Genomic DNA, 25,456 nt, shown 5'->3' on the forward strand with positions numbered 1-25,456 from the left:
TAGGTCTTCAAAGGTTAAGGAGCTGAATCTTTGAACAATTTATCACTATGACAACAAAGAGAACTCAGTATGTGAAACTAGGAAGCAGGTATGAAATAATACTTTGCAAGTTTGGAATTTCCTACTCATAGAATAAAAATGCGAATCTTTGTAGGAGCATACTGTGAAAATATAGAAGAGAAGGTTCTGATATATATTCAGATATTAGGATCTGAAATATTATCTTTTTTTTTTTTTTTGGCTTTTCTAGGGCTGCACCTGCTGCATATGGAGGTTCCCAGGCTAGGGGTCCAATTGGAGCCGTAGCCGCTGGCCTAAGCCACAGCCACAGCAATGCCAGATCCGAGCCACGTCTTTGAACTGCGCCACAGCTCACGGCAATGCCGGATCCTTAACCCAATGAGTGAGACCAGGGATCGAACCTGCAACCTCTTGGTTCCTAGTCGGATTCGTTAACCACTGAGCCACGATGGGAACTCCCAGGATCTGAAATTTTTAAAGGGATCTGAAAATTTATGTTTTACAGTAATGATGAGAAACTAGAGATGTATTATATATATTTAGTATGTATATATGACATACAGATTAACATCCATATTTCAAAAAACAGACTTTAGAAGTTCTAGTATTGCTTACCAAGTTTAAAACAGAGGCACAATGAGTGTTTTAAGCTCAGAAGCCTAATGTTTTCTATACACAGAGCATACTGGTCAAGGGCAGACGCAAACCAATCAAGCTCATAAGAGACTGATTTAGAAAAACATACTATGGAGGAGAGTGGCCAAGATGGCAGAGTAAAATAACTAAGCTCACCTCCTCTCACAAGCATACCAAAAATCACAAAGAATTGCAAAACAACCACTGATGAAAAAGACTGGAACCTACTAGAAGAGATTTTTGGCCAACAGATATAAAGAAGGAACCATAGAGTGATGGATAGGAGGGACAGACCTAAGATATAATATAATCTCACAGCCCCCTGGGTGGGTGACCCACAAAATGGAGAATACTTATATCAGAGTTCTCTCAGAGCTCCACATTAAGCCCCATAACCCAGGGGTCTGGCACTGGGAAGAGGAGTACCCAGAACATTTGGCTTTGAAGATCAGGGGGGCTTCATTGTAGGAGCCCCACAAGATGGGGGAGAAATAGAGACTTTACTCTTAAAAGGCACACACAAAATCTCATGTGTGCAGGGACCAAATGTGAAAACAGTAATTTGAGAGGAGCCTGGGCCAGACCTAGTGGGCCTAGGAGCCTGGGCCATCCTACTGGACTTGGACGGTCCCCTGGGGAGGTGAGAGGCAGCTGATGCTCACCCTGGGGACACAGATACTGGTGGTGGACATGTCAGGGAGCTTCATCTGTATGAGCTCTCCTGGAGGTTGACATCTTGGCACCAATACCTGGCCCCATTCAACAGCTTATAGAATCCAATGCTCTAACACCTCAAGAAAAATAACAAACTGGGAAGGAACACAGCTCTGCTCATTAGCAGACAGCAGCCAAAAGATCTGCTGAGACCACAGTTGCCTCTAGACATGCCCCTAGGCACATGCCCCTTTGGCACAACCAAAGTGCCAAGACCCAGCTCCACCTACCCGTGGGCAGGCACCAGCCCCTCCCACTAGGAAGCCTGCCCAAGCCTCTAGACCAGCCTCACCCACCAGGGGGCAGACAGCAGAAGCAAGAAAATTAGAGTCCCACAGTCTGTAGCAGAATCTGCAAATGCAAGCCAGACACTCCCCTAGAACATGCTGGCCTCTGGCCTTCGGGTGATGGGAGGAGGATACACTGCTGGGATGCTTAGGATGTATCCCACAGAGGGCCACTTCTACAAAGTTGAGAAATGTAACTAAGCTACCACATACAAAAAAATACAAATAGCAATTTAGACAAAATTAGGTTACAGAAGAATATGTTTCAGATGAAAGAATGAAACAAAACCCCAGAACTAAGTGATGTGGAGACAGTCAATCTACCAATGAAAGAGTTCAGAATAATGATCGTAAGATGATCAAAGAACTTTAGATGAGAATGGATGCTCAGAGTGAGAAATCAGAAGTTTTAAACAAATACTTAGAAAATATAAAGAACAATCAAACAGAATTGAAGGATACAATTCTAACTGAAATGAAAAATACACTGGAGTCAATGGTAGACTAAACGAGGCATTAGGACAAATAAGTGAGCTGGATGACAGAGTAGTGGAAATCACTGCCAGCAATCAGAAAAAAAGAACAGAAAGAAATGAGGACAGTTTATGAGACCTCTGGAACAACATTAAGCACACTAATATTTGCATTAGAGGGGTCCAGAAGGAGAAATGTGAGAGAAAGAGCCTGAGAAAATACTTAAAGAAATAATAGCTGAAAACTATCCTAACTTGGGGAAGGAAAATCACCCAAGTCTAGGAAGCATAGAGTTTCATACTGGATTAAACCACAGAGGAACATACCAAGACACATTGTAATCAAAATGACAAAAATTAAAGATAAATAATATTAAAAGCAACAAAGGAAAAGGAACAATAAAAATTCCCATAAGGGTATCAGCTGGTTTTTCAGCAGAAACTGCAGGCCAGAAGGGAGTGGCACAATGTACTTAAAGTGATGAAAGAGAAAAACCTACAGCCAAGAATACTCTACCCAGCAAGGCTTTCACTCAGATTTGATAGAGAAATCAAAAGCTTTACAGACAAGGAAAAGCTAAAAGAATTCACCCCCACCAAAACAGCTTTACAAGTGCTAAAGGAACTTCTCTAGATGGAAAAGAAAAATGCCACAACTAGAAGCAAGAAAATTAGAAAATGGAAAAGATCACTGGTAGGTGAAAACATACAATAAAGGTAGGAAATCATCCACACACAAAGAAGCTAGTAGGTGCCTTAAAAGACAAAAGTAGCAGAATCATTTGTATCCATAATAAGCAGTTAAAGGATACACAAAATAATTAGATGTAAAATATAGTATCAAAAATAGTAATTGTAAGGGGAGGAGAGTAGAAATGCAGGGCATCTAAAATGCATTTCAGGAGTTCCTGTCATGGCTCAGCAGTTAACGAATCTGACTAGGAACCATATATATCTATATATCATATCTATATCTATATCTATATATCACTTATATGTGTAATATAAAACCTGGCATAAATGAAGCTATCTACAAAACAGAAACAAACTCACAGACATAGAGAAGAGACTTGTGGTTGCCAAGAGGGAGGGTGATGGACTGGGATGGACTGGGAGGTTGAGGTTAGTAGATTTAAACTATTACTTTTAGAACGCATAAACAACAAAGTCCTACTGTGTAGAATAGGCAACTATATCCAATTTCCTGGGAAAGATCATGATGGAAAAGAATATTTAAAAATAATGTATACATATGTAAAGTGACTGAGGCACTTTGCCCTATAGCAGAAACTGTCACAACATTGTGAATCAACTATATTTTAATATGACAAACAACCCTCCCCCCAAAAAAACCCCAGTATTGTACTGACACAAAAACAGACATACAGACCAATGGAATAGGACAGAAAGCCTAGAAATAAACCCATGTACCCATAGTCAATTAATCTATGACAAAGGAGGCAAGAATATACAACGGAGAAAAGACAATTTCTTCAATAAGTGGTGCTGGGAAAATTGGACAACTATATGCAAAAGAATGAAATAAGAACATTCTCTAACACCATATACAAAAATACACTCAAAATGGATTAAAGACCTAAATGTATGACCAGATACTATAAAACTCCTAAAGGAAACCATAAGCAGAACAGTCTTGGACATAAATCGCACCAATATTTATTTTTTTGGATCAATCTGCTAGAGTAATGGAAATAAAAAGAAAAATAAACAAATGGGACCTAATTAAACTTAAAAGCTTTTGCATAGCAAAGGAAACCATAAACAAAAAGACAACCTACAAAATGAAGAAAATTTTTGTAAACGTGACTGACAAGGGATTAATTTCCAAACTATACAAATAGCTCATATAGATCAGTATCAAAAAACAAACCACCCAATCAAAAAATGGAAAGAAGATCTAAAAAGACATTTCTCCACAGAAGACATAGAGATGGTCTCAAAGCCAGGAAAAGGTGCTCAATATCACTAATTATTAGAGAAATGCACATGAAAACTACAATGAGGTATCACCTTATACAGGCTAGAATGGCCATCATCAAAAAGTCTGCAAATAATAAATGCTGGAGAAGGTGTGGAGAAAAGGGGACCCCCCAACATTGTTGGTGGGAATGTAAATTGGTACAGCCACTGTGGAAAACAATATGGAGGTTCCTTAGAAAACTAAAAACTGAACTACCATATGATCTTACAATCCCTCTCCTGGGCATATACCAGAGAAAATGTTAATTTGAAAAGACACATGCCCCTCCATGTTCATAGCAGCACTATTTATAAGAGCCAAGACATGGAAGCAACCTAAATGTCCACTGACAGACAAATGAATAAAGAAGATGTGGTATATATACACAATGGAATTACTACCCAACCATAAAAAAAAAAAGATGAAATAATGCCATTAGCAGCAGCATGGATGGACCTAGAGATTGTCACATTAAGGAAATTAAGTTGACAGAGAAAGACAAATACCTTATCATATTACTTAACGTGTGGAATCAAAAAAATATACCTAATACAAGTGAACTTAAAATAAATAAACAAGGAGTTCTTGTTGTGGCTCAGCAGTAATGAATCTGACTAGTGTCTGTGAGGATGCAGGTTTGATCCCTGGCCTCGCTCAGTGGGGTAAGGATCTGGCATTGCCATGAGCTGTGGTGTAGGTCACAGACACGGCTTGGATCTGTAGCACTGACTTGACTTCTAACTTGGGAATTTCCATACGCTACAGGCGAGGCCCTAAAACAGCAAAACAAACAAACAAAACAAAAACACAAGGACCTACTGTATAGCACAGAGAACTATATTCAGCACCTTATAATAACCTATAACGGAAAAGAATCTGAAAAAGAGTACATACATGTAACTGAGTCACTTCACTGTACACCTAACAGAATATTATAAAATAACTATACTTCAAAAAATGTTTATAATGTAAAATTTTGAAAAATGAAAAAAGGAGAAACACACTACTATCTTATTCATTTACTTTGAGAAATGAACCAGAATACCACTGCCTGCTTCTGACAGTCATTTATTCATTAATATTTAACTCCTTCAATCTAGTCAGACCCAGAAGACATTCCTTATCTACAAGCTGATTCTTTTATTTGTTGCTCTGACCCATAACAGTTTAACTCTCAGAGGGCATTCTGTTTTCCTCAAGTTCTTTCATTGTGTACCATTTATAACCCACATATTAAACTGTTAACATAAAGAGCTGGTTTCTAAGTTAGATTTATGGGCAGAGCGGAAACTGGAGGAAGGTTGCCAAAAGGTAGAAACTTCCAGTTATAAGATAAATAAGTAAGGGATGTAACGTACAACATGGTAATCATAGTTACCACTGTTGTATGACGTATATGAAAGCTGAGAGAGTAAATCCTAAGAGTTCTCATTACAAGAAGAAACAAAAATTTCCCCCATTTATTTTTATTGATAAAACCTATTGTGGTAATCATTTCACCATATATATAAATCAAAACCTTTATGCCATACATCTAAAATTCATAAAGTGATGTATGTCAATTATATCACAAAAATAGTAGGAAAAAAAAGTTAGGCTTAATCTTTTAAAAATGTACCAAAATTTTGTTTTGCTTGGAATATGAAGTTTATGAAACAAATCACTATTTAAAAGGAATTTAAAAGAAGTCCGTTTAGTTTACAGGGTATTTTTTATTATGAATAACAGTAGGAAATAATCTCTAATTAAATAATGGTGACAATGACAAAAGAAAATTATTTAAGTAATGACTAACTAAAAAGTTACCTCTTTTTGGCACAATGTTCTTCAATATTGCTGTCCCACCTCTGAGACATCACCAAACTAAGCTCCATTTCTTCTTTCTCGATCTGTGGTTCATTTTCTTCATCATCACTATTTTGAGGATTTTTATTGTTTCCAAAGGAACGACATGATGATGGCATCCTATTTCTTGCCCCCTGATATCCGTCATTTTCCAAACCAGCAAGAAGATGTACCAGAGCCTCATCAGGACTACTGTCCACTATAAAACAAGTGAAGCATCACCAACTTAAATTTTCTAAATAAGTCAATAATTCAGATCAATTATAAATAAAAAACAACAAAAATCATAGATGCCGTTAGCACATTGCAAGAATATAGCTGGTACACATAAAAGATTTATGTGTTGATGTAGCTCTTCTATCAAACTGTGATCCGCTGACCACCTGCATTAGAAACATTTTGAGTTCTTATTAAAAAGAAAATTCCCAGACACCATACCATATATACTGAATTAGAATTTCTGAGGCAGGGCTCAGGAATCTGCATGTTAACAAGCTGTTTAAGCTCCTAGGGCACTAGGAGGGGCACTAAACCAAATATGATCAGAAGTGTTCAAAATAAATACAAAATATATAATAAATACATGAATTACTGTTAAGGAAGTGCCTCAAAAATAATACATGTGACCATTTTATTTCTCACTTAAGCTTTATTTATTAGCTCACAGGATAGTCAGAGAAAACCTATACCTGAAAAAAAACACAAGAAGCTTTAAAAGTGGTTAGTTAATACCATTACTTAAAAACTTGAACAAGCACACTGATATATCACTTCATATGCACTAGGGTTGCTAAAATCAAAGACAGATAATAACAAGTGTTGATGAGGATGTGAATAAACTGGACCCCTCATACATGGTTAGTCGGACTGTACAATGGTGCAGCTGCTTCGGGAAAAAAAGTCTGGCAGTTCCTCAAAATCTTAAACACAGATGATCCAGCAATTCCATACCCAGGTATGTACCCAAGAAAAGTGAAAATATATCTACACAAAAACTATACAAGCATAATTATAACAGCATTATTCACAATAGCCAAAAAAGTGGAAACAACCCAAATATCCATCAAATGAAGGATGGAGAAATGAAATACAGTATAATATTGATGCAATATTATTCAGTAGCAAAAAGAATGAAGTACTGATATATGCCTCAACATAAACAAACATTGAAAACATTACACTAAGTTAAAAGAACCCAGAAACAAAATGTTATATGAAATGCCCAAAGGATATTAAATCCAGCAAAAGAGAGAAATGGATTAGAGCTTGCCAGTAGCTGAGAGGAGGGAAAAATGGGAAGTGACAACAAACAGGTATAGAGTTTCTCTTTAGGGTGCTAACAATGTCCTGGAATTAGACAGTGGAAATGACTGCCTAACTATGTGAAATACTAAAAATCACCAAAATGTACATGTTAGAAGGTGAGTTTTACAGTATGTGAATTATATCCCAACAAAAGATATTATTTTAAAAAAGACCATAAAGATGGAGTTTTGTTCGGATCTAGTACACTACATTTTTTCCCCATAAAACAAGTTAATATATTACCTATTTACTAAAATATCAAGTTTCAGGTTTTCTTTGTTGACATTAAAGAAACTGGTTCAATCATCCTACCAAATAATAAGGCAGAGAATTGAAGATATTTATTTCTAAGAGCCACTTCGGCAGAAATCTATTTCATAAACCTAGAAGTGCAGTTTGTTTTATTTTTTCTGCCTCATACTTTAAAAAAGGTTAATATTTGCAAACGAAATATAGATATTTGACTCAGATCCTTGACTAACATTGAGACTGCATTTCTGCAAGGTAGAATTCTATTTGCTGATGATACATTTGCCTAATGTCATGAAATAAGTATATACCTCTCGTTTTCAATTTCTCTTTTAACTGTTATTATAAATAACTAAAATAAAATTTAGGTATATATATTTATTAATTTAGATTTATTTATTTAGTCAGTCTTTTTAGGGCCACACCCACAGCATATGGAGGTTCCCAGCTAGGGGTTGAATGGGGGCTTCAGCTGCCAGCCTACGCCATAGCCACAGTAATGCCAGATCCAAGCTGTGTCTGAGACCTACACCACAGCTCACAGCAAACTCAGGATACTTAACCCTCTAAGCGAGGCCAGGGATTGAATCTGAATCCTCATGGATGCTAGTCGGATTTGTTTCTGCTGAGCCACGATGGGAACTCCAAACATTTTATTTATTAAAAAAATTTTTTTTCTTTTTATGGATGCACCTGTGGCACATGGAAATTCCCAGGCTAGGGGTCGAATTAGAGCTACAGCTGCAGGCCTACGCCACCACCACAGCAATGCCAGATCCAAGCTGTAACCTACCCACCCGTGGCTTGTGGCAATGCTGAATCCTTAACCCACTGGGCAAGGCCAGGGATAGAACCTGCATCCTAACAGACACTGTCAGGTTCTTAATCCACTGAGCCACAACAGGAACTCTGAAATAAAACATTTTAGATTATAAATTTCAGGAGTTCCCATCATGGCACAGTGGAAACAAATCCGAACAGGAACCATGAGGTTGCGGGCTCAATCCCTGGCTTTGCTCAGTGGGTTAAGGATCCAGCATTGCTGTGAGCTGTGATGTAGGTGGCAGACATGGCTCAGATCTGGTATGGCTGTGGCTGTGGCGTAGGTCAGCGGCTAAAGCTCTGAATGGACCCCTAGCCTGGGAACCTCCATATGCTGCGGGTATGACCCTAAAAGACAAAATGACAAAAAATAAAATAAATTTCATATTAGTTTTTAAATGTGGTCTTTGGATCATTTCTTTCTACATATGCAATTCACTCAAAAAAGAAAAATGTTATCTACTCCCATACGAAGTGTTCTTGAAACACAGCTGTATACAATCTATTGGTATTGTCCCTAGTCATTCAATTCATGTTTCACTCAAGTGAAAATGTAAATAACATTGAGAGAGGACATTGTAGAGAGCTAGGATCATATGTGAACCTATATTTCATTTGACATAGTAAGTAAGGAGAAATGGAAAGAGAGGGAAAAAACATAAGATCATTAATATCAAGCAAAGCAAGAAGCATGAAGTTCAATGATTATCTCACTTTTTGCAATGAAAATTTAAATAAATTTCTGAAAAAGATGTAATTTAGACTAAATTACTGAAATGAAATCTACTTAATGGCTTATGATGTCAATGAAAATGCATTTACAGAGATGCAAAGATGCTCAGAAATAACTGTCATATTTTATGCTAGTCCAAAATTAGTAGCTTGAAAAAAATTGTCCAGGGAAATTTCTGGTATTTATCAAGAAGGAATCAATTAAGGTATTTTATTACATGTACTTAACTTTGGAGAATTTTAATTCAAAATAAGCATATTTCCCCTTAAAGCAATATAGTTCTCTTTCAAATAAAGTAAAAAAAAAAAAAAAGAGAAAAAATTATTTTCTTTCACAACTGTTTTTTAGAAAAAGCTGTGTAGAAAACAAAAATAAGCTACTACTTCTCTTAATGCAACATTTCATTTTATATACTGAATAAGAATTTACTGAACATGTAATGCTAACCTCTTCAAAAGAAAAAAATACCACCCGACACACATACTTTCACTAATTTAAAATACTGAAAAATTATGATAGAATTATTACTTACAGAAAACTGGTGACTCACTCAGTCTTTGAGTCAAAGGCTGAAATGTCTGACTGTTTTCCATGAGGTTCAAAATTGCCTCTTCATTAATAAGAGCTTCCTCCACTTTGTGTCTAGTATGACCTTAAGATGACAAAGAATACAAAAAATTAAAGCAAATGGAAATTCATTGTTTTGAATATGTGTAAATAAAGAAAAAGTACTTAAAATTTTGAAATGTTAAGTGATATATGTTAAATAAAAACACAATAAAAGCCACAGAAATATCTCTGGTCACACAGAGTAACTAAAAAAACCCCTGAAACTGTGAATCACTAAGTATATACATTCTCTTTAGCCTCTCAATTCTACCTAGTTTGTACAGTCATATTACTCCGATCACTGTACATTAAAATTTATAAAACAAACAGAAAAGACAAACTTTATTATTTGAATGATTAAATTATTCTCTATAGTTTAAAAATGACAATTTATTTTACATTAATTTTGTACTTTTTAAAATATTTTAACTTATGATTTAAAAAGTTTCAACATTCGGAGTTCCCATCGTGGCTCAGTGGTTAACGAATCCAACTAGGAACGATAAGGTTGCACGTTTGATCCCTGGCTTTGCTCACTGGGTTAAGGATCCGGCGTTGCTGTGAGTTGTGGTGTAGGTTGCAGACGTGGCTCAGATCCCTCGCTGCTGTGGCTCTGGCGTAGGCCGGCGGCTACAGCTCCAATTAGACCCCTAGCCTGGGAACCTCCATATGCCACGGGATCAGCCCTAGAAAAAGGCAAAAAGACAAAAAGTTTCAACATTTGATTTTTATAGATGGTCTAATGTACAGAGGGATTAAATAATTTTTATTTTTTCATTTTTCCAGTATAAATAATATTACAAACTCATTCATTCATGCAACATTTACTGAGATAATATAGACACTAAAATAATTTAAAGCACAATTGCTATTTCTCACAAAACTTTCCGAATTAATCAGAATTATTCTAAATCTCTTTTTTGGTTTGTTTTAGGGCCACACCTGTGGCACATAGAAGTTCCCAGGCTAGGGGTTGAATTGGAGCTTCAGCTTCCAGCCTATGCCACAGCCACGGCAATGTGGGATCTGCAACCTACACCACAGCTCTTGGCAACACTGGATCCTTAATCCACTAAGTGAGGCCAGGGATTGAACCCACGTCCTCATGGATACTAGTCAGGTTCATTACCACTGAGCCAGAATGGGAATTCCCTAAATCTCTTCTTATTCCTATTTCCTACCTCCCTCACTTCCAATTTATAGTCCATTTAGTATTTTATTTCAGGCAATGTTTTCAGAGGGATTCTTGTAAATGTTCGGCAATTGGAAAAGAATATTAAACATGATGAGTTTGCTTTTCACTAAGTGGACGGTGACTGTAATGATTTTTTTGCTTTTGCAGAGTATACTATTTTATGCATATAATTTACAATAAGAGGACATGAAAAATATAGCAGAATGCTATCAAAGACAGGAAGAAGATAGATTATAACTCTAGTGGATACCGTGAGGCAGCCCTTTCTTTTTTTAAATTTTTTTATTATAGTTGATTAAATAATTTTTAGAACAAAGAAAAACTGAATCTCAAAATCTAACCAAAGGGAGGGAGAATAAAAAGCACACAGTGGTAGGGAAAAAAGAGCATATAGCAAAATATGGCAAGTAGCTATAAGAGAGCTAATTGGAAACAGTTCTATTTTTCTGCTTTGGATATTCAGACTTAAAATTAAGTACTTTCAACAGTTTTTAAAGAGCAAGAGACTTAAGGAAAAAAAAATTTTTTTCCCATTGTTGACCACCCCATAGCATTTGGAGTTCCTCAGCCAGGGATCATATCTGAGCCAGTTGTGACCTATGCTGCAGCTGTGGCAACACCAGATCCTTAACCCACTGTGCTGGGCTGGGGATCAAACCTGCGTCCCAGCGCTCCAGAGATGCCACCGATCCCACTGGGCCACAGCAAGAACTCCAGGAAAAAATATTTTTAACACATCCTAAGGACATAGTTGGGGTAATAAAGAATGTTTAATCAAAGTAAAAGAACAAACAAAAAACCTACAGAAACAGCTTATCCTAAAACAAACAAACAAACAAACAGAGATCAGTGAAAACAGAAGCTGGTTCTCTAAAACCAGTAACAAAATTGACAATATTGGCAAGTATCATCAAAACAAAATAGAGAAGGCATAAAAATATTATGTTAGAAATAAAAGGGGAAATGCCAAAGGTAAAAGAGGACAACTTTATACCAAAAATGCGGGAAAATAGATAATTTCTTGGAAAAAATATGATATAAACACTGATTCAAACAGAAATAGAAAGCCTGAGTAGACCTGTAATAATTATGGCAACTGAATTAATAGTTTAAAATTCACTCCCTTTACCTCCCCCCCCCCATATAAAATCAATGAACAAAAAACTGTGTTAAAGTCTGGAAGGTTTTACAGATCAGATCTATCGAATCCCTAAGAAACATTATATCAAGCTAATAAAAATTCTTGAGGCATTCCCGCTGTGGAACAGTGGGTTAAGGATCCAGTGTTGTCTCTGCAGCAGCTCAGGTCACTGCTGAGGTGCAGGTTGATCCCCAGTCTGGCACGGTGGGTTAAGGATCTGGCTTTGTCTGTCTGTGGCATAATTAACATTTGCAGCTCAGATTCAATCCCTGGCCTAGGAACTTCCAAAAGCTGTGGATACAGCCAAAAAAAAAAAAATCTTAAAAAAGATTGAAAAATAAGAAAAGCTCCACAATTCATTTAATGGAGCAAAGTATGGATCTTTCCCAATTACTAAGCACTGGCACAAAAACGGAATATAGATCAGAAAGCCTAGAATAAACCCATGAACCCATGGTGAGTTAATCTATGACAAAGGAGGCAAGAATATACAATGGAGAAAAAGACAGTTTCTGCAATAAGTGGTGCTAGGAAAACTGGACAGCTATATGTAAATCAATGAAACTGGAACACTCTCTAACACCATACACAAAAATAAACTCAAAAGGTGGATTAAAGACCTAAATACAAGACCAGACACTATAAAATTCTTAGAGGAAAACATAGGTTGAACACTCTAAGACATAAACTGCAGCAATATCTTCTTAGATCCACCTCCTAGAGTAATGACAATATATGCAAAAATAAACAAAGGGAAAGAAATTAAACTTACAGCAAAGGAAACCCAAAACAGAATGAAAAGGCAACTCACAGAATGGGAGAAAATATTTGCAAATGAAGCAAATGACAAGGGATTAATCTCCAAAAATATATACATACCTCCTGCAGCTTAATATCAAAAAAACCCAAACAACTCTTTCAAAAAAAGGGCAGAAGATTTAAACAGACAATTCTTCAAAGAAGACATACAGATGGCTAAAAATCACATGAAAAGATGCTCGACATCAGTAATTATTTGAGAAATGCAAATCAAAACTATAATGAGGTACAACCTCACACTGGTCAGAATGGCTATTATTAATAAGTCTGCAAATAACATGCTGGAGAGGGTGCACAGAGAAGGGAACCCTCCTACACTGTTGGTGGGAATGTAAACTGGTACAACCACTATGGAAAATAGTATGGAGGCTCCTCAGAAAACTAAATATAGGACTACCATATGATTCAGCAATCCCACTCATGGGCATATATCCCAACAAAACTTTCCAAAAAAAAAAAAGATACATGCACCCCTATGTTCATTGCAACACTATTTACAATAGCCCAAACATGGAGACAACCTAAACATCCATCAACAGAGGAATGGATTAAGAAGATGTGTACATACATACAATGGGATACTGCTCAGCTATAAAAAAGAACAAAATAATGCCATTTTGCAGCACCATGGATGGAACTAGAGATTCTCATACTAAGTGTGTTAAGTCAAAAAAAGACAAATATCCTATCGGTATCACTTACATGTGGAATCTAAAATATCGCACAGATGAACTATCTACAGAACACAATCTCACAGACATGGAGAGCAGACTTATCGTTGCTGAGGGGGAGGGAGTGGAATGAACTGGAAGTTTGGGGTTGATAGACAAAAACTATTACATTTAGAATGGATAGGCAATGAGGTTCTGCTGTATAGCACCGGAAACTACAACTAATCCCCTGTGACGGAATAAGATGGAAGATAATGTGAGAAAAAGAGTGTATATACATATATATAGATAGATAGAGAGATAGATGACTAAGTCACTTTATTATACAGCAGAAACTGACAGAGAAAAGATTGTATATCAAATATAATAAAAAAATTAAAAAAAATAAAAGCATCCACTTTAAAGCCAGGAAAAAGGCTTTCATAATTTCTACTTTAACAATATCCTAAAATTCTTAAGCATTGCATTAAAATATTTTTTGAAAAAGTATGATGCTGGGAAGACAAGTAATAAAATCATTATTTGCCAATGATGACTATATACACAGAAAATCCAACAGAAAAGGTATATAAACTATTAGCACTAATAAGAGTTGCTGGGTATATGATGATACACAAAGGTCACTGAAGTTCTCTAATACCAGCAATTAAAAATTTTAATTTTTGCAACATAGATGGACCTAGAGATTATCACACAAAGTGAAGTCAGATGAAGATAAATATCATATGAGATCACTAATATGTGGAATCTAACAAAAATTATACCAAAAAACTTATTCATAAAACAGTCCCTACTGTATAGCATAAAGAAATCATCCAATCTCTTGGGATAGAACATGATGGGAGATAATGAGAAAAAGAATGTATATATATGTATGACCAGGTCACTCTGCCATATAGCAGAAAATTGGCACAACACTGTAAATCAACTGTAATTAAAGATACAAAGTAATTTTACCAAAAAAAATTGAAACTTTACTGAACAATATGAAAGAATAAAAATATATCATGTACATAAATGAGATAATTTGGTATAGAGAAAATTTTTAAATGTTTCTAAATTGGCCCATAAATTCAATAAATTTCCAATAAAATCTCAACAGAGTTCTTCCGGGAAACAAGACAATCTGATCTTAAAAGTAACATAGGAGAGCTTTCTATTTTTGGACTTCCTGTCGTGGCTCAGTGGTTAACGAACCCAACTAGGAACCATGAGGTAGCAGGTTCGATCCCTGGCCTCACTCAGTGGGTTAAGGATCCGGCATTGCCGTGACAAGCACATTGCCCTGCACTGTGGTGTAGGTTGCAGATGCTGCTTGGATCCTGCGTTGCTGTGGCTGTGGTGAAGACCAGCGGCTACAGCTCTGAATTAGACCCCTAGCCTGGGAACTTCCATATGTCGAGGGTGCGGCCTTAAAAAGATCAAAATAAATAAATAAATAAATAAATAAATAAATAAATAACATAGGAGAGCTTTTTTAAAAGATTAAGAGTAGATAAGACAATTTTTGAAGCTAAATAAGGGAAGATCTGCCCATGATATCTATCAATACTTACAAAGAAACAGTAATTACAACAGTGTGCCATTAACATGGGAGAGCATAAATTAGGGTGGGAAATTCAGTGGAAAAAAATTTTCAATAAATCTGTTGGAACTAGCTCTTCTTAAACAGAAAATAGATATAATAAGATCCTTACTATATACACAAATAAAATGTCAGATGAAGTGAAGACCTACATGTGAGAAACCATATTTGTAAGCACAAGCATACATAAGCCTTAAGGATGAAAACTTTAATTACATCAGTTTAGCAAAGGATTTGTTAATCCAGGTACAAAAACCAAAGAAAGGAAAAAAATGTTAAATATAACATTAAAATTGAAGACACATAAAATGTTTTCTACAAAAGAGGAAAGAAAATGGGGGAGAAAGCTAAAAAAAAAATTTTGTGAAGACTTTAAAGTACAAGTCTAGATGTGGGGAAAATATCTCTACAATAAATATAACTGACAAAGGCTTGATATCTAGAAAATAGGAATTCCTACGAATTAGTAAGAAAAAGACTAGTGATCCAACAGAAAATGAACAAAGAACATGAACAATCAACTCTCAGATAAAGACACTCAAAGGCTCTAATGTATTAGTAATCAGGAAATGCATATTAAACTAAGGAGATTCAGATTTCAAAGAGTGAGAATGCCAAAAAATTTTTACATCTTGCATTATCAAATATTGTTGAAGATGTAGGAAACTATAAAGTCTAAAAAATCATGGGAATATAAACTTAGGTACAATCATTTTATGGAGCAATTTTGTAATCCTGGCATTACTGCCAAAACGTGACAGTTTTATTGTTAACATACCTCAAAATCTGAAAAAGTGAGCACTAAAATTGAGCTTAAAAGGAAAATAAAAGGCTAAGACAAAACTTATGCAGCTCTGTGATGAGAAAACACTAACGAAATCAATAATTGGTACCCGAGGAGATAAGTGTTCAATCAGACAGGCAGCTCAGTGTGGCTGGAGGCTGTCATAGCAGATATTAAAAATGCACAAAGTAGGTGTATGGAAATTCTGGGTACATTTTGATTAGCGAGGGGCTGGCAGATACTAAGACAAAGCAAATGGAGGTAGAGCTCTGAGGCAGAAGGCTGCCACTAAGGTAGGTACTCAGGAGATGGTGCAACCTGCCATGAGTTAGAAGAGGGCATAAGGCTAGAATGTAACTCTTAGGGAAGGAGGATGCCCTGGATAAGTGAAGGTGCTCATTTCTAGCTGTTCAATACAGTCAAAAGAGCCCTTGCTGCCAATACAGCAGTGAAAATTCCTTTCCTGCTGAAAGCAGTATTCTACTCCTGCTATTCTGGCTCCCTTTGCCTAGAAAAATTATGTGCGAAACATGACTTGTGAGTGAAACTTTCATCATTCTCTTACTTTCCAATCATGTATAAACTAATTGCATTACAGAAACCCTGTTAGAAAAGATGCTACCTAGGTAAAGTATAATACATATGCCCTAACACCTGGCAAATTACACTTTTTTGTCTTCTATAGAAACTCTTGTACAGGGCCACAAAGAAGATGTAACACTGTTAACAATAGTGCAAAAGTGAAAACCATTTAACAGATAAACCTGTTTAGTCTTACAAAAGAATGCTAATCAGCATCTAAAATGAATGACCTAGAAACATGTAAGAATAAAGACAGATTTCAAAGTTATATCACTGACACAAAAGAAACTCAACATCATTATTAATGAGAAAAATAATAATTAAACCATAATAAGATGCCATTCCACACATACTAGGATGGCTATACTAAAAAAGACAGAAAATAACAAGTGTCAGAATGTGGGGTTGCTGGAACCCTCACATACTGCTGGTGGGAATGTAAAACAGTGCAGTCACTTTGGAACATCAGCTTGGCAGTTTATTTAACAAATGACCCAGCAATTCTCCTTCTTGGTATCTATTCAATAAAAATGAAAATATATATCAACATAAAGACTTACACATAAATGTTCAGAGCAGTAGCATTATTATTTTTTTCCCTTTTTCAGTCACATCTGTGGCATACAGAGGTTCCCAGGCCAGGGACTGAATCCGAGCCACATCTGCAACCTACACCACAGCTGCAGCAGCGTCAGATCCTTAAGCCACTGCGCCAGGTGGGGAATCAAACCAAGAATGCCCCAGAGACAAGCTGGATCATTAACCCACTGCAATACAGCAGATACTCCAGAAGAGCTTTATTCTTAAGACCAAAAAGTGAAAACAACTCAAATATTCACCAACTGATGAATGAATCAATAAAATCTATCTATACAATGCAATACTATTAGGCAATAAAAAGGAATGAAATATTGACAAAGATACTATATGGATGAACCTGACAACACTATGCTGAGTGAAAGAAGCAAAACACAAAGGTTACAGGTTGTATGATTTCATTTATTTATCAGAAAAAGGCAAATCTTGAGAGACAAGAAAGTAGATTAGTAGTTACTTGGGGTTGGAGGTGGGAACAGGCATGACTGCAAATAGACAGAAGGAATCTTTTGAGGTGAAGAAACTGTTCTAAAATTGAACTATGGAGATAACTGTACAACTCTGTAAACTTAACTATAAATCATTGAATTATACATATAAAACTGAGTAAAATTTGTTATGTAAATTATATCTCAATTAAGTTGTTAAAAAATATAACGAATGAAAAAAGCAAGTTGCTTAATCTATTCCAAGTAGGACATCATTTATGTAAAATTTAAAGCCTAAAATAATAGTATATACTGTGGACATGCATAATAAGAAAATATAATATCATATATGGTAACCGTTTGCACCACCTTCAGAATAGCGCTTACCTCTACAGGTGAAGAAATGATAAAGGAATGGGAGAGAGATTTTTACTACATCAGTGATGTTTATTTCCTAGGAAAAATTAAAAAACCTAGCTAACTCAACCAAATATTAATATCTTAGTGCTAAATATACAGGATATCTGTTACGGCATTTTCTACATACTTGAAAGAAAACCTTACCTTTGCTCAACTCTGTATCTTTGTGGACTTCAAGCATATTAGCCGGTGTACACTGAAGAATTTCAGGAGACAGAACCTCAGAGTGCAGTGTTAACTCAGCAGAGAACTCCTGGGATCCATCGCTATAGTCCACAGATCCTGATAATGTTCTGTTTAATTAAAACATACCCTTTATAACAAACTGCATAACAAAGCAATAAAATTAGTTCTGAGATCTATAATAAATAACCACTTACACAGAGAAATCATTCTGTTTGAGAATTTCCTGAAGTCTCTTCTGAAATTTTTTTTCACTTTCTGTTGCTGGCACAAACCTGCGATCTTGAATTTTAAAAGTGCATTAAAAAATGTAGATAGCAAGTGAATGAAATATTTTCCTTTTTCCTAGAGTAGCTTTTAAAATGGTAGCAATTTCCTATCCTTCTCTTGACACATGTAACACCACCTAAAAGTAGTCCTATTATAAATCAAACAAAAGAGAAATGGTTGTTACAGAAGCTATAAAATTAAACACAAAGTCAGTTCAAGATTAAGTTATATAACTTAAATCTAAAACAGAAAAACATTATTCTCTACCTGTAACTAGTAACTTTCCCCTTATAAAACAAAATATTTCTATTTTAAAAGATATAAAAGGCATCCAAAATTTATCAAAGCATTTTGAGTGTCCAAGATTTTATAAAATTTTTAATTGGACTTCAATATAAGCTTATCACTTATTTCAAATACATTTCCCTTTTGAATTGTCTTTTATTCTTTTACCTTTATTTAAAAGTTTCTGCTGTATCCATGGCATTATTTAAGCCCACTCAAGTTCTTTTTGAATATAGCAGGGTTTAATAAAAAAAATGAGTATTTCCTTAGAGTTGTACAAGGTAATCAAAGTGAGAATTATATGACATACTCAGAAAATAACTGGGGGGTGGGGCAGAATCTCAAGGGTTATTACATTTTCAAAGCTTAATGAACTGAAACAAGTGTTTCCAAGTTGGGATTCAAGCTCTTCTTTAAATATTCTGTAACTCATTTGGAAATATGAAAGGTTAGAACATACTAGAGAAAGAAAAGGGAGGAAAAAGTTAGGGCAAGAGAATAAGGTACAGTGAAAACCAAGACCAACGAGGAGGTCAATTTCTTATGAGAAGAGAGATTATGAGTGACACTTTGGAGGTAAAGAATTACCACTCAGAGCAGTGAGAATAGGGAATATATATATAGAAAATTTAAAGGTAATTTGAAAAGTAAAATCTAACATCAAGTTTAAAAACTCAATGGTTTAAATTTTTCCATTAAAACATCTAGTTTAAAAAAATCTTGAGAGTACTATCAGGTTTATACCTTGTGATTCAGGATGACTAATTTGAGAAGTTTCATTTCTGTTTCTTCGCCGTTGCTTTTCATCTTCCCATATGGCCTGTAGACCAGGGTTTCCACCAATCTGAGCTGTAATAACAACAATACTTCAGTACTACAACGGTCAAAATGAAAATACTTGCTCAAAAAAAAAAAAAAAGAAATCCTTATATAAAAAAGAAAATACTGCCATTTAAGAAAAACAATTACCTACTTTGTGTAATAGGACAAACTATGCCAACCCACATTTATTATATTACTCTTTTTTGGGTTTTCCTACTAGTTCTCCAAAACCCAGCAAGTGAGTAAGAGTCAAGCATTTGATGTCAGCCAAGAGACCTATAAGTCTACTCCTTGGTATCCGAAAATAAAAAAAGTTGAAAGGCAAAGCATATTAAATTCTTTAAAATAGCTAATTTATTTAGTGTCACACTTACTTCAAGTTCATGGCTATGCAAACAAATTCATATGAATTAAAACATAAAAAAATTAATGACTATCTCAAGGTACAGAAAAATATTCATAATATTTGATTTTACATCCCTCCTTTCTTTAATCTCACTTTCCTAATAAAGTTTTCTTCTCTATTTTATCCACTGTTTGGTCACTTATTTTTGAAAATAAAAACATATATTAAGAATAACTGTGTATATACCTTCAATGTCCAACCGATTTAAGATATCAGCAGCTACAGCATCCACTTCTAATTCACATGTACTCTGTGGTTCAACACCCTCCAGTATTAAAGAGCTGTATTAGAGTATCAAAGGACACATTTATTATGAAAGGGAAAATTTTCTGAAGATTTTTATTTAAACAATTTTTCATGTTCAGGTGGTAACCAGAACAGCCAATGATATTATGTTAATTACTCTATGTATATATATGAAGAAATGAAAAATAGGAAGAGAAAAATACAAAACCTGACAACTCTACTGAAATATCTTTTGGAGTGTATTTTACATATTTTTTATTATATTTTACACATAAGGAATGTACAATGTCTTACCATGTGGGTCACATCCAGGGTAGAATGGAATAAGATGACACAGGGACAACAGAGGGGGCACATCAAAACCATACGTATGCAATCATTTCCCCAGAGACATCTATCTCAGCATCAAAGATGGGTTTTTAAAAATGAGGAGGAAGTATATAATAAGAGATGAATGGAGGTGAACATACTGAAAAGTGGGCAAATGATACTGTTTTCCCTGCCCTCAACTAATGCTGAGCTGTGGAATGCTTTAAAATTCTCCAGAACCATGGAACTGAGAAACCACAGGAGTTTAACAGGGGGAATCATAGCTAGGAAAAGAGGTGACACGATGAGGTCATTACTTTTTATAAGAACTACACAGAACTATTCCCCAGTAATTGTGTTTGACTTAAAAGTCATTTTGTTTTTTATCAGAGCCATGAGAAAAATTAGGAAGACACCAAAAAACTGTCCCTGCTTGGAACAATGAACATATCACAACTAGTGTGGATCCCAATACAGTCGTTTCAAAATTTAGATCTCCTACCAATATGGTCACCAAATGAAAAGGAGAGAACTTTTACTAGAAAGTGGGTGAGGGCAGATTTTATTAACATTTTCACTGAAACTTAAAAACGGTTTAAGAGACATGTGTTAACATATCCATCCTCAATTCCCACTGTCTATACCTAAGGTAACTCTGATAGCACATTTGAGATTAATTTGTTAAAGTGCAGAGTTTCTACAATTTAATTATGTACATATATACACACACACACACACACATATATAGACAAACTGCACAAATATATCTTTTTAACATTGATAGAGAAGGGATGTATTAGTCATCCTATTACAATATATCCATCCCTTTAACTTTCAGAAGAAGTAATTCTCAATATAGCTTGTCTTCTTTATGCATATAATTTAACAAAATCAGCTTTGCCATGAATTAAAATATCAGATGAGACAGTTTTTGGCTAACAGTTTTCTCCTTTACACGAAAAAGTTTCACACTTTTGGAAGAATTATATTATAAATCTCTAAGGTGAATTTTCCAGGAGTAGCACATTTGTGACAAAAGAGGGAAACAATAACATTAAGAAATGCAATCTCTAGGGAGTTCCTTTGTAGTGCAGCAGGTTAAGGATCCAGCGCTGTCACTGCAGTGGCTCAGATGGCTGTTGTGTGGGTTTTATCCCTGGCCTGGGAACTTTCAGGTACCGTGGGTGAGGTCAAAAGAAATAAAAAAGAAATGTAATCTCACAGTATAAATTTACAACTATTTCTACCCCTTATTACAAAACTACTTCAGACATTCAGAACAGGAGGTAGGTGTTCCTGGGGAAAGGAAGTCGTTTTCAGAATTTAAAATTTGTTTCCAGTAGACAGAAAGGTGCAATTGCTTCCAGTAGACAGAAAAAGTGCAAGTAAAAAATGAGTCAGCAAACATATGTATACCATTCATTTTAGTCACAAAACATAGATAAGCAATAAAATGGTAGTTAGAAAACTGTCTCTCTGAACATTTATGTTCATAGCTTAACAGAAAGACCTACTATTTACAATTGTCAAAGGTGGAACTCAGACATCTATAATATGAAAAAATCTCATCAGATCCTTTAAAAAGATAGGCAGGATTGAGATTACTGCGGTAAATTCAACTTTTGTGAATTCAATACTCTGCCAAATGACCCTGAAGGTCTACAGTAAGTGTTAACTTTATTTTTTTATTATTATTATTTTTTTGCTCTTTTTGTCTTTTCTAGGGCCGCTCCCACAGCATATGGAGGTTCCCAGGCTAGGGGTCGAAGTGGAACTATAGCCACCCGCCTACGCCAGAGCCACAGCAATGTGGGATCTGAGCCGCATCTGCAACCTACACCACAGCTCACGGCAATGCCAGATCCTTAACCCATTGAGCAAGGCCAGGGATCGAACCCGAAACCTCATGGTTCCTAGTCGGATTCATTGATCACTGCACCATGACGGGAACTCCAGTAAGTGGTAACTTTGGCTAGCCAGTAAGGTTAAGTAGAGCTGCTAACTCAGCAGCACTCATCTCATAATTATTAGTTTGTTGCTCTCTATTTGTTACTGCCTTTGAAACAATGTTTGCAAAGGGATACAAAACATTTTTTGTTAAAAAAAAAAAAAAAAAAAGAAGGTACCCAGAGGAAGGTACTAACACTGAGGATAAACATGAGACTAATAAAATTTAAGAGTGCTAGAGGTCCCATTATGGCTCAGCGGGTTAACAACCTGACTAGTATCCATAAGGATGCAAGTTGGACCCCTGGCCTCTCAGTGGGTTAAGGCTCTGGCGTTGCCATAGCTGCAGGGTAGGTTCCAGATGCAGCTCGGATCTGGCATTGCTGTGGCGTAGGCCAGCAGCTGCAGCTCTGATTCAACTCCTAGCCTGGGAACTTCCATATGATGCAGGTGTGTCCCTAAAAAAAAAAAAGAAAGAAAGAAAATTTAAGAGTACCGATTTGGCAAAAATGTTTGATATTATATTTTTTGTACTTAACGAAATGATGAATTTTCATGTTTAATAACAAGCATCCTAAAAATATGGGTCAAAACATATAGCTATCCTACATTTATTATAAATTCTAAATCTTAATACCTTTCTAATTTCACTAGTTTGCTTTTTTGTATCTTTGTTTATAATCTGCCAGGTCTTAAAAGTTAATAATTCAAACTTTTCATTATAATACATAGAGTTTCCCCAAACTAACTCCTAAGCAGTGAAGCTATACCATAGTCTTTGACCTAATCAGAAAAGTGTTTGTTCAAAAAGTTTTTAGAGTTCCCACTCTGGGGCAGTGGGTTAAGAATCTGCCTGCAGCAGTATGGGTTTGATCCCTGGCCTGGTGCAGTGGGTTAAAAGATCCAGCATTGCTGCAGCTATGGCGTAGGTCACAGATGCAGCTTGGGTTCAATCTGTGGTCTGGGAACTTTCATATGCTTCAAATAAACCTTGATTTGAGTTGATCATGCAAAAAACCAAGTTACTATATGTACAACTCAAAAAACCAAGGAATCTAGCGAGTAGGTAAAATCCTTGGGTTAAGCTGATTTGCTGCAATTTTAGATAGATAGAGGAACTGTGTCACAGGCCTAAAAAATGAGATAGCAAATAGCTTGTGGGTTACTTTGTTCTAGACTGATCAGAACCTAAATTAGATAAATAATATTCTCTCTAAACTTAATACCATTTCAACACAATCATAAAAACAACTCTATTGTATCTGATTAGAATTTGAGTTTGATAATGTTCTCTCTAAACAATACCATTTCAACACAATTATAAAAACAATTCTGCTGTATCTGAGAAGGAACCAAGTAGTACACATGTATGTGCATGTGTACAACTTTCATAAAAAAAGTCTTGTTACTTGTTAAATGAATCCAGAAGTAAGGCAAGTCACTGACCATATTACTTTGAAGCCTTTGAAGTTTCATTTTGGTATGATATTTCAGTTATAAGACAATGTATTTCTATATTGATTGAGATCCTTTTTTTTGGTCTTTTTAGGACCACACCTGCAGCATATAGAGGTTCCCAGGCTAGGGGTCCAATCGGAGCTATAGTCACTGACCTTCACCACAGCCACGGCAATGCGGGATCCGAGCCATGTCTGTGACCTACACTGCAGCTCCTGGATCCTTAACCCACTGAGCAAGGCCAGGGATCGAACCTGCATCCTCATGGATACTAGTCAGATTTGCTTCTGCTGAGCCATGACAGGAACTCCCTTAATGAGATTCTTTCTTAGTTTTAGGTCTTAAAAAGCCCAAATAATTCTATAATACAGAAATTCTGTGAGGAATGTATTAGGATCTAGCTTAAATTAAGCTCTAAACAAATATTTTTATGACCGTTTTATCTTCAACTGATGAATAAATTCACGTTTTCTTATCATGAAATAAAAAATGAAGTCACTTAACTAAATGCTTTTCCTTTTCTGCACTCTTCAAAAAAATATCTGCTTAAAACATATCTGGTGACTTATGTGTAGTGAAAAGAGGAAAACCATACCACCCTATCAATACCCAAACAATCAATAAAAAGAATAAGAGAGCTTGGGCAACAACTCTGTGGTATAAAACAGAAGTCTTCTGGGTTCTATGTAGATAAAGCTGTTACTGATAATTAAGATAGGTATTGATTATATAACCATCTTATGGTAGGAAACTCTAAACATTTGTAATATGTTTTCTCTAAGAAAGTCTAGTAAATCAAAAAGTCAAAAGAAATCACAAATTGTATTATTCTTATACACTATGTCAGCCCCCTTTTTTCCCCCCACAAATATTTAATATTTATGGGTTATTTTTATTTATTTTTTCCTTTTAGGGCAGCACCTGCGGCATAGAGAAGTTCCCGGGCTAGGGGTTGAACTGCAGCTGCAGGTAAAGGCCTACACCACAGCCACAGCAATGCCAGATCCAAGCCACATCTTCAACCTACACCACAGCTCATGGCAATTCCAGATCCTTAACCCACTGAGTAAGGCCAGGGATCAAACCCACATCATGGATACTAGTCGGGTTCTTAACCTGCTGAGTTATTTTTATTAAAAATATTTGTTTAGGTTGTAAATTACTATTTTATTATGTAATTTTTAGTTTAAAGCTATATATCAATTTAGAATGTACAATGAAGACGAATGTTGGAGAGAAGTATAAAAACTTACATCTGGATTCCTTTTATTAGTTAGGTAATAATTAGGTATATTTTCATCCTATTTTCATGATCTATTTTTGAAATCTGACTCTACGTAACATACTAATGTTGAGATTTGTTTTGATAAACTTGTAGATAAAAATAATCATAATAAAGGCTAAAGTTAAATCATGCTAACCACTGGTTTCTGAATACAGTAGGATATATGTAAGTTTTCCTTTACAACATTAACTCACCTTGGTATCTCATCATCTTCCCACCGAAATAAAGTACCAGTAAAAGAATTTTTTCCTGGTAGCCGATCCTTACAAGATCCAGTTGCACGCAATGGATCACCTAGGAATAAAAAGGTAAAAGAGGTAAGTTCCACTTTTAATTTGCATATAATTA

The 25,456-nt window shown here is 35.5% G+C and overlaps 1 protein-coding gene across 3 annotated transcripts in view; it reads right to left on the bottom strand.

The window, feature by feature from the left end:
- The window catches only part of REV3L (REV3 like, DNA directed polymerase zeta catalytic subunit), a 200,899-nt gene that overhangs the window by 95,658 nt on the left and 79,785 nt on the right, over positions 1-25,456 (bottom strand). For all 3 annotated transcript variants that reach the window (XM_047762811.1, XM_047762819.1, XM_047762829.1), the window contains exons 5-11: positions 25,303-25,402; positions 20,050-20,144; positions 19,380-19,484; positions 18,278-18,362; positions 18,042-18,190; positions 9,599-9,718; positions 5,919-6,156 (exon numbers count right to left, since the gene is read on the bottom strand). In XM_047762811.1, the coding sequence (XP_047618767.1) occupies positions 5,919-6,156; positions 9,599-9,718; positions 18,042-18,190; positions 18,278-18,362; positions 19,380-19,484; positions 20,050-20,144; positions 25,303-25,402 (892 nt within the window). The remainder of the gene's footprint in view (positions 1-5,918; positions 6,157-9,598; positions 9,719-18,041; positions 18,191-18,277; positions 18,363-19,379; positions 19,485-20,049; positions 20,145-25,302; positions 25,403-25,456) is intronic.

Source organism: Phacochoerus africanus, chromosome 2, assembly GCF_016906955.1.
Source record: "Phacochoerus africanus isolate WHEZ1 chromosome 2, ROS_Pafr_v1, whole genome shotgun sequence".
NCBI classification, from domain to species: domain Eukaryota; kingdom Metazoa; phylum Chordata; class Mammalia; order Artiodactyla; family Suidae; genus Phacochoerus; species Phacochoerus africanus.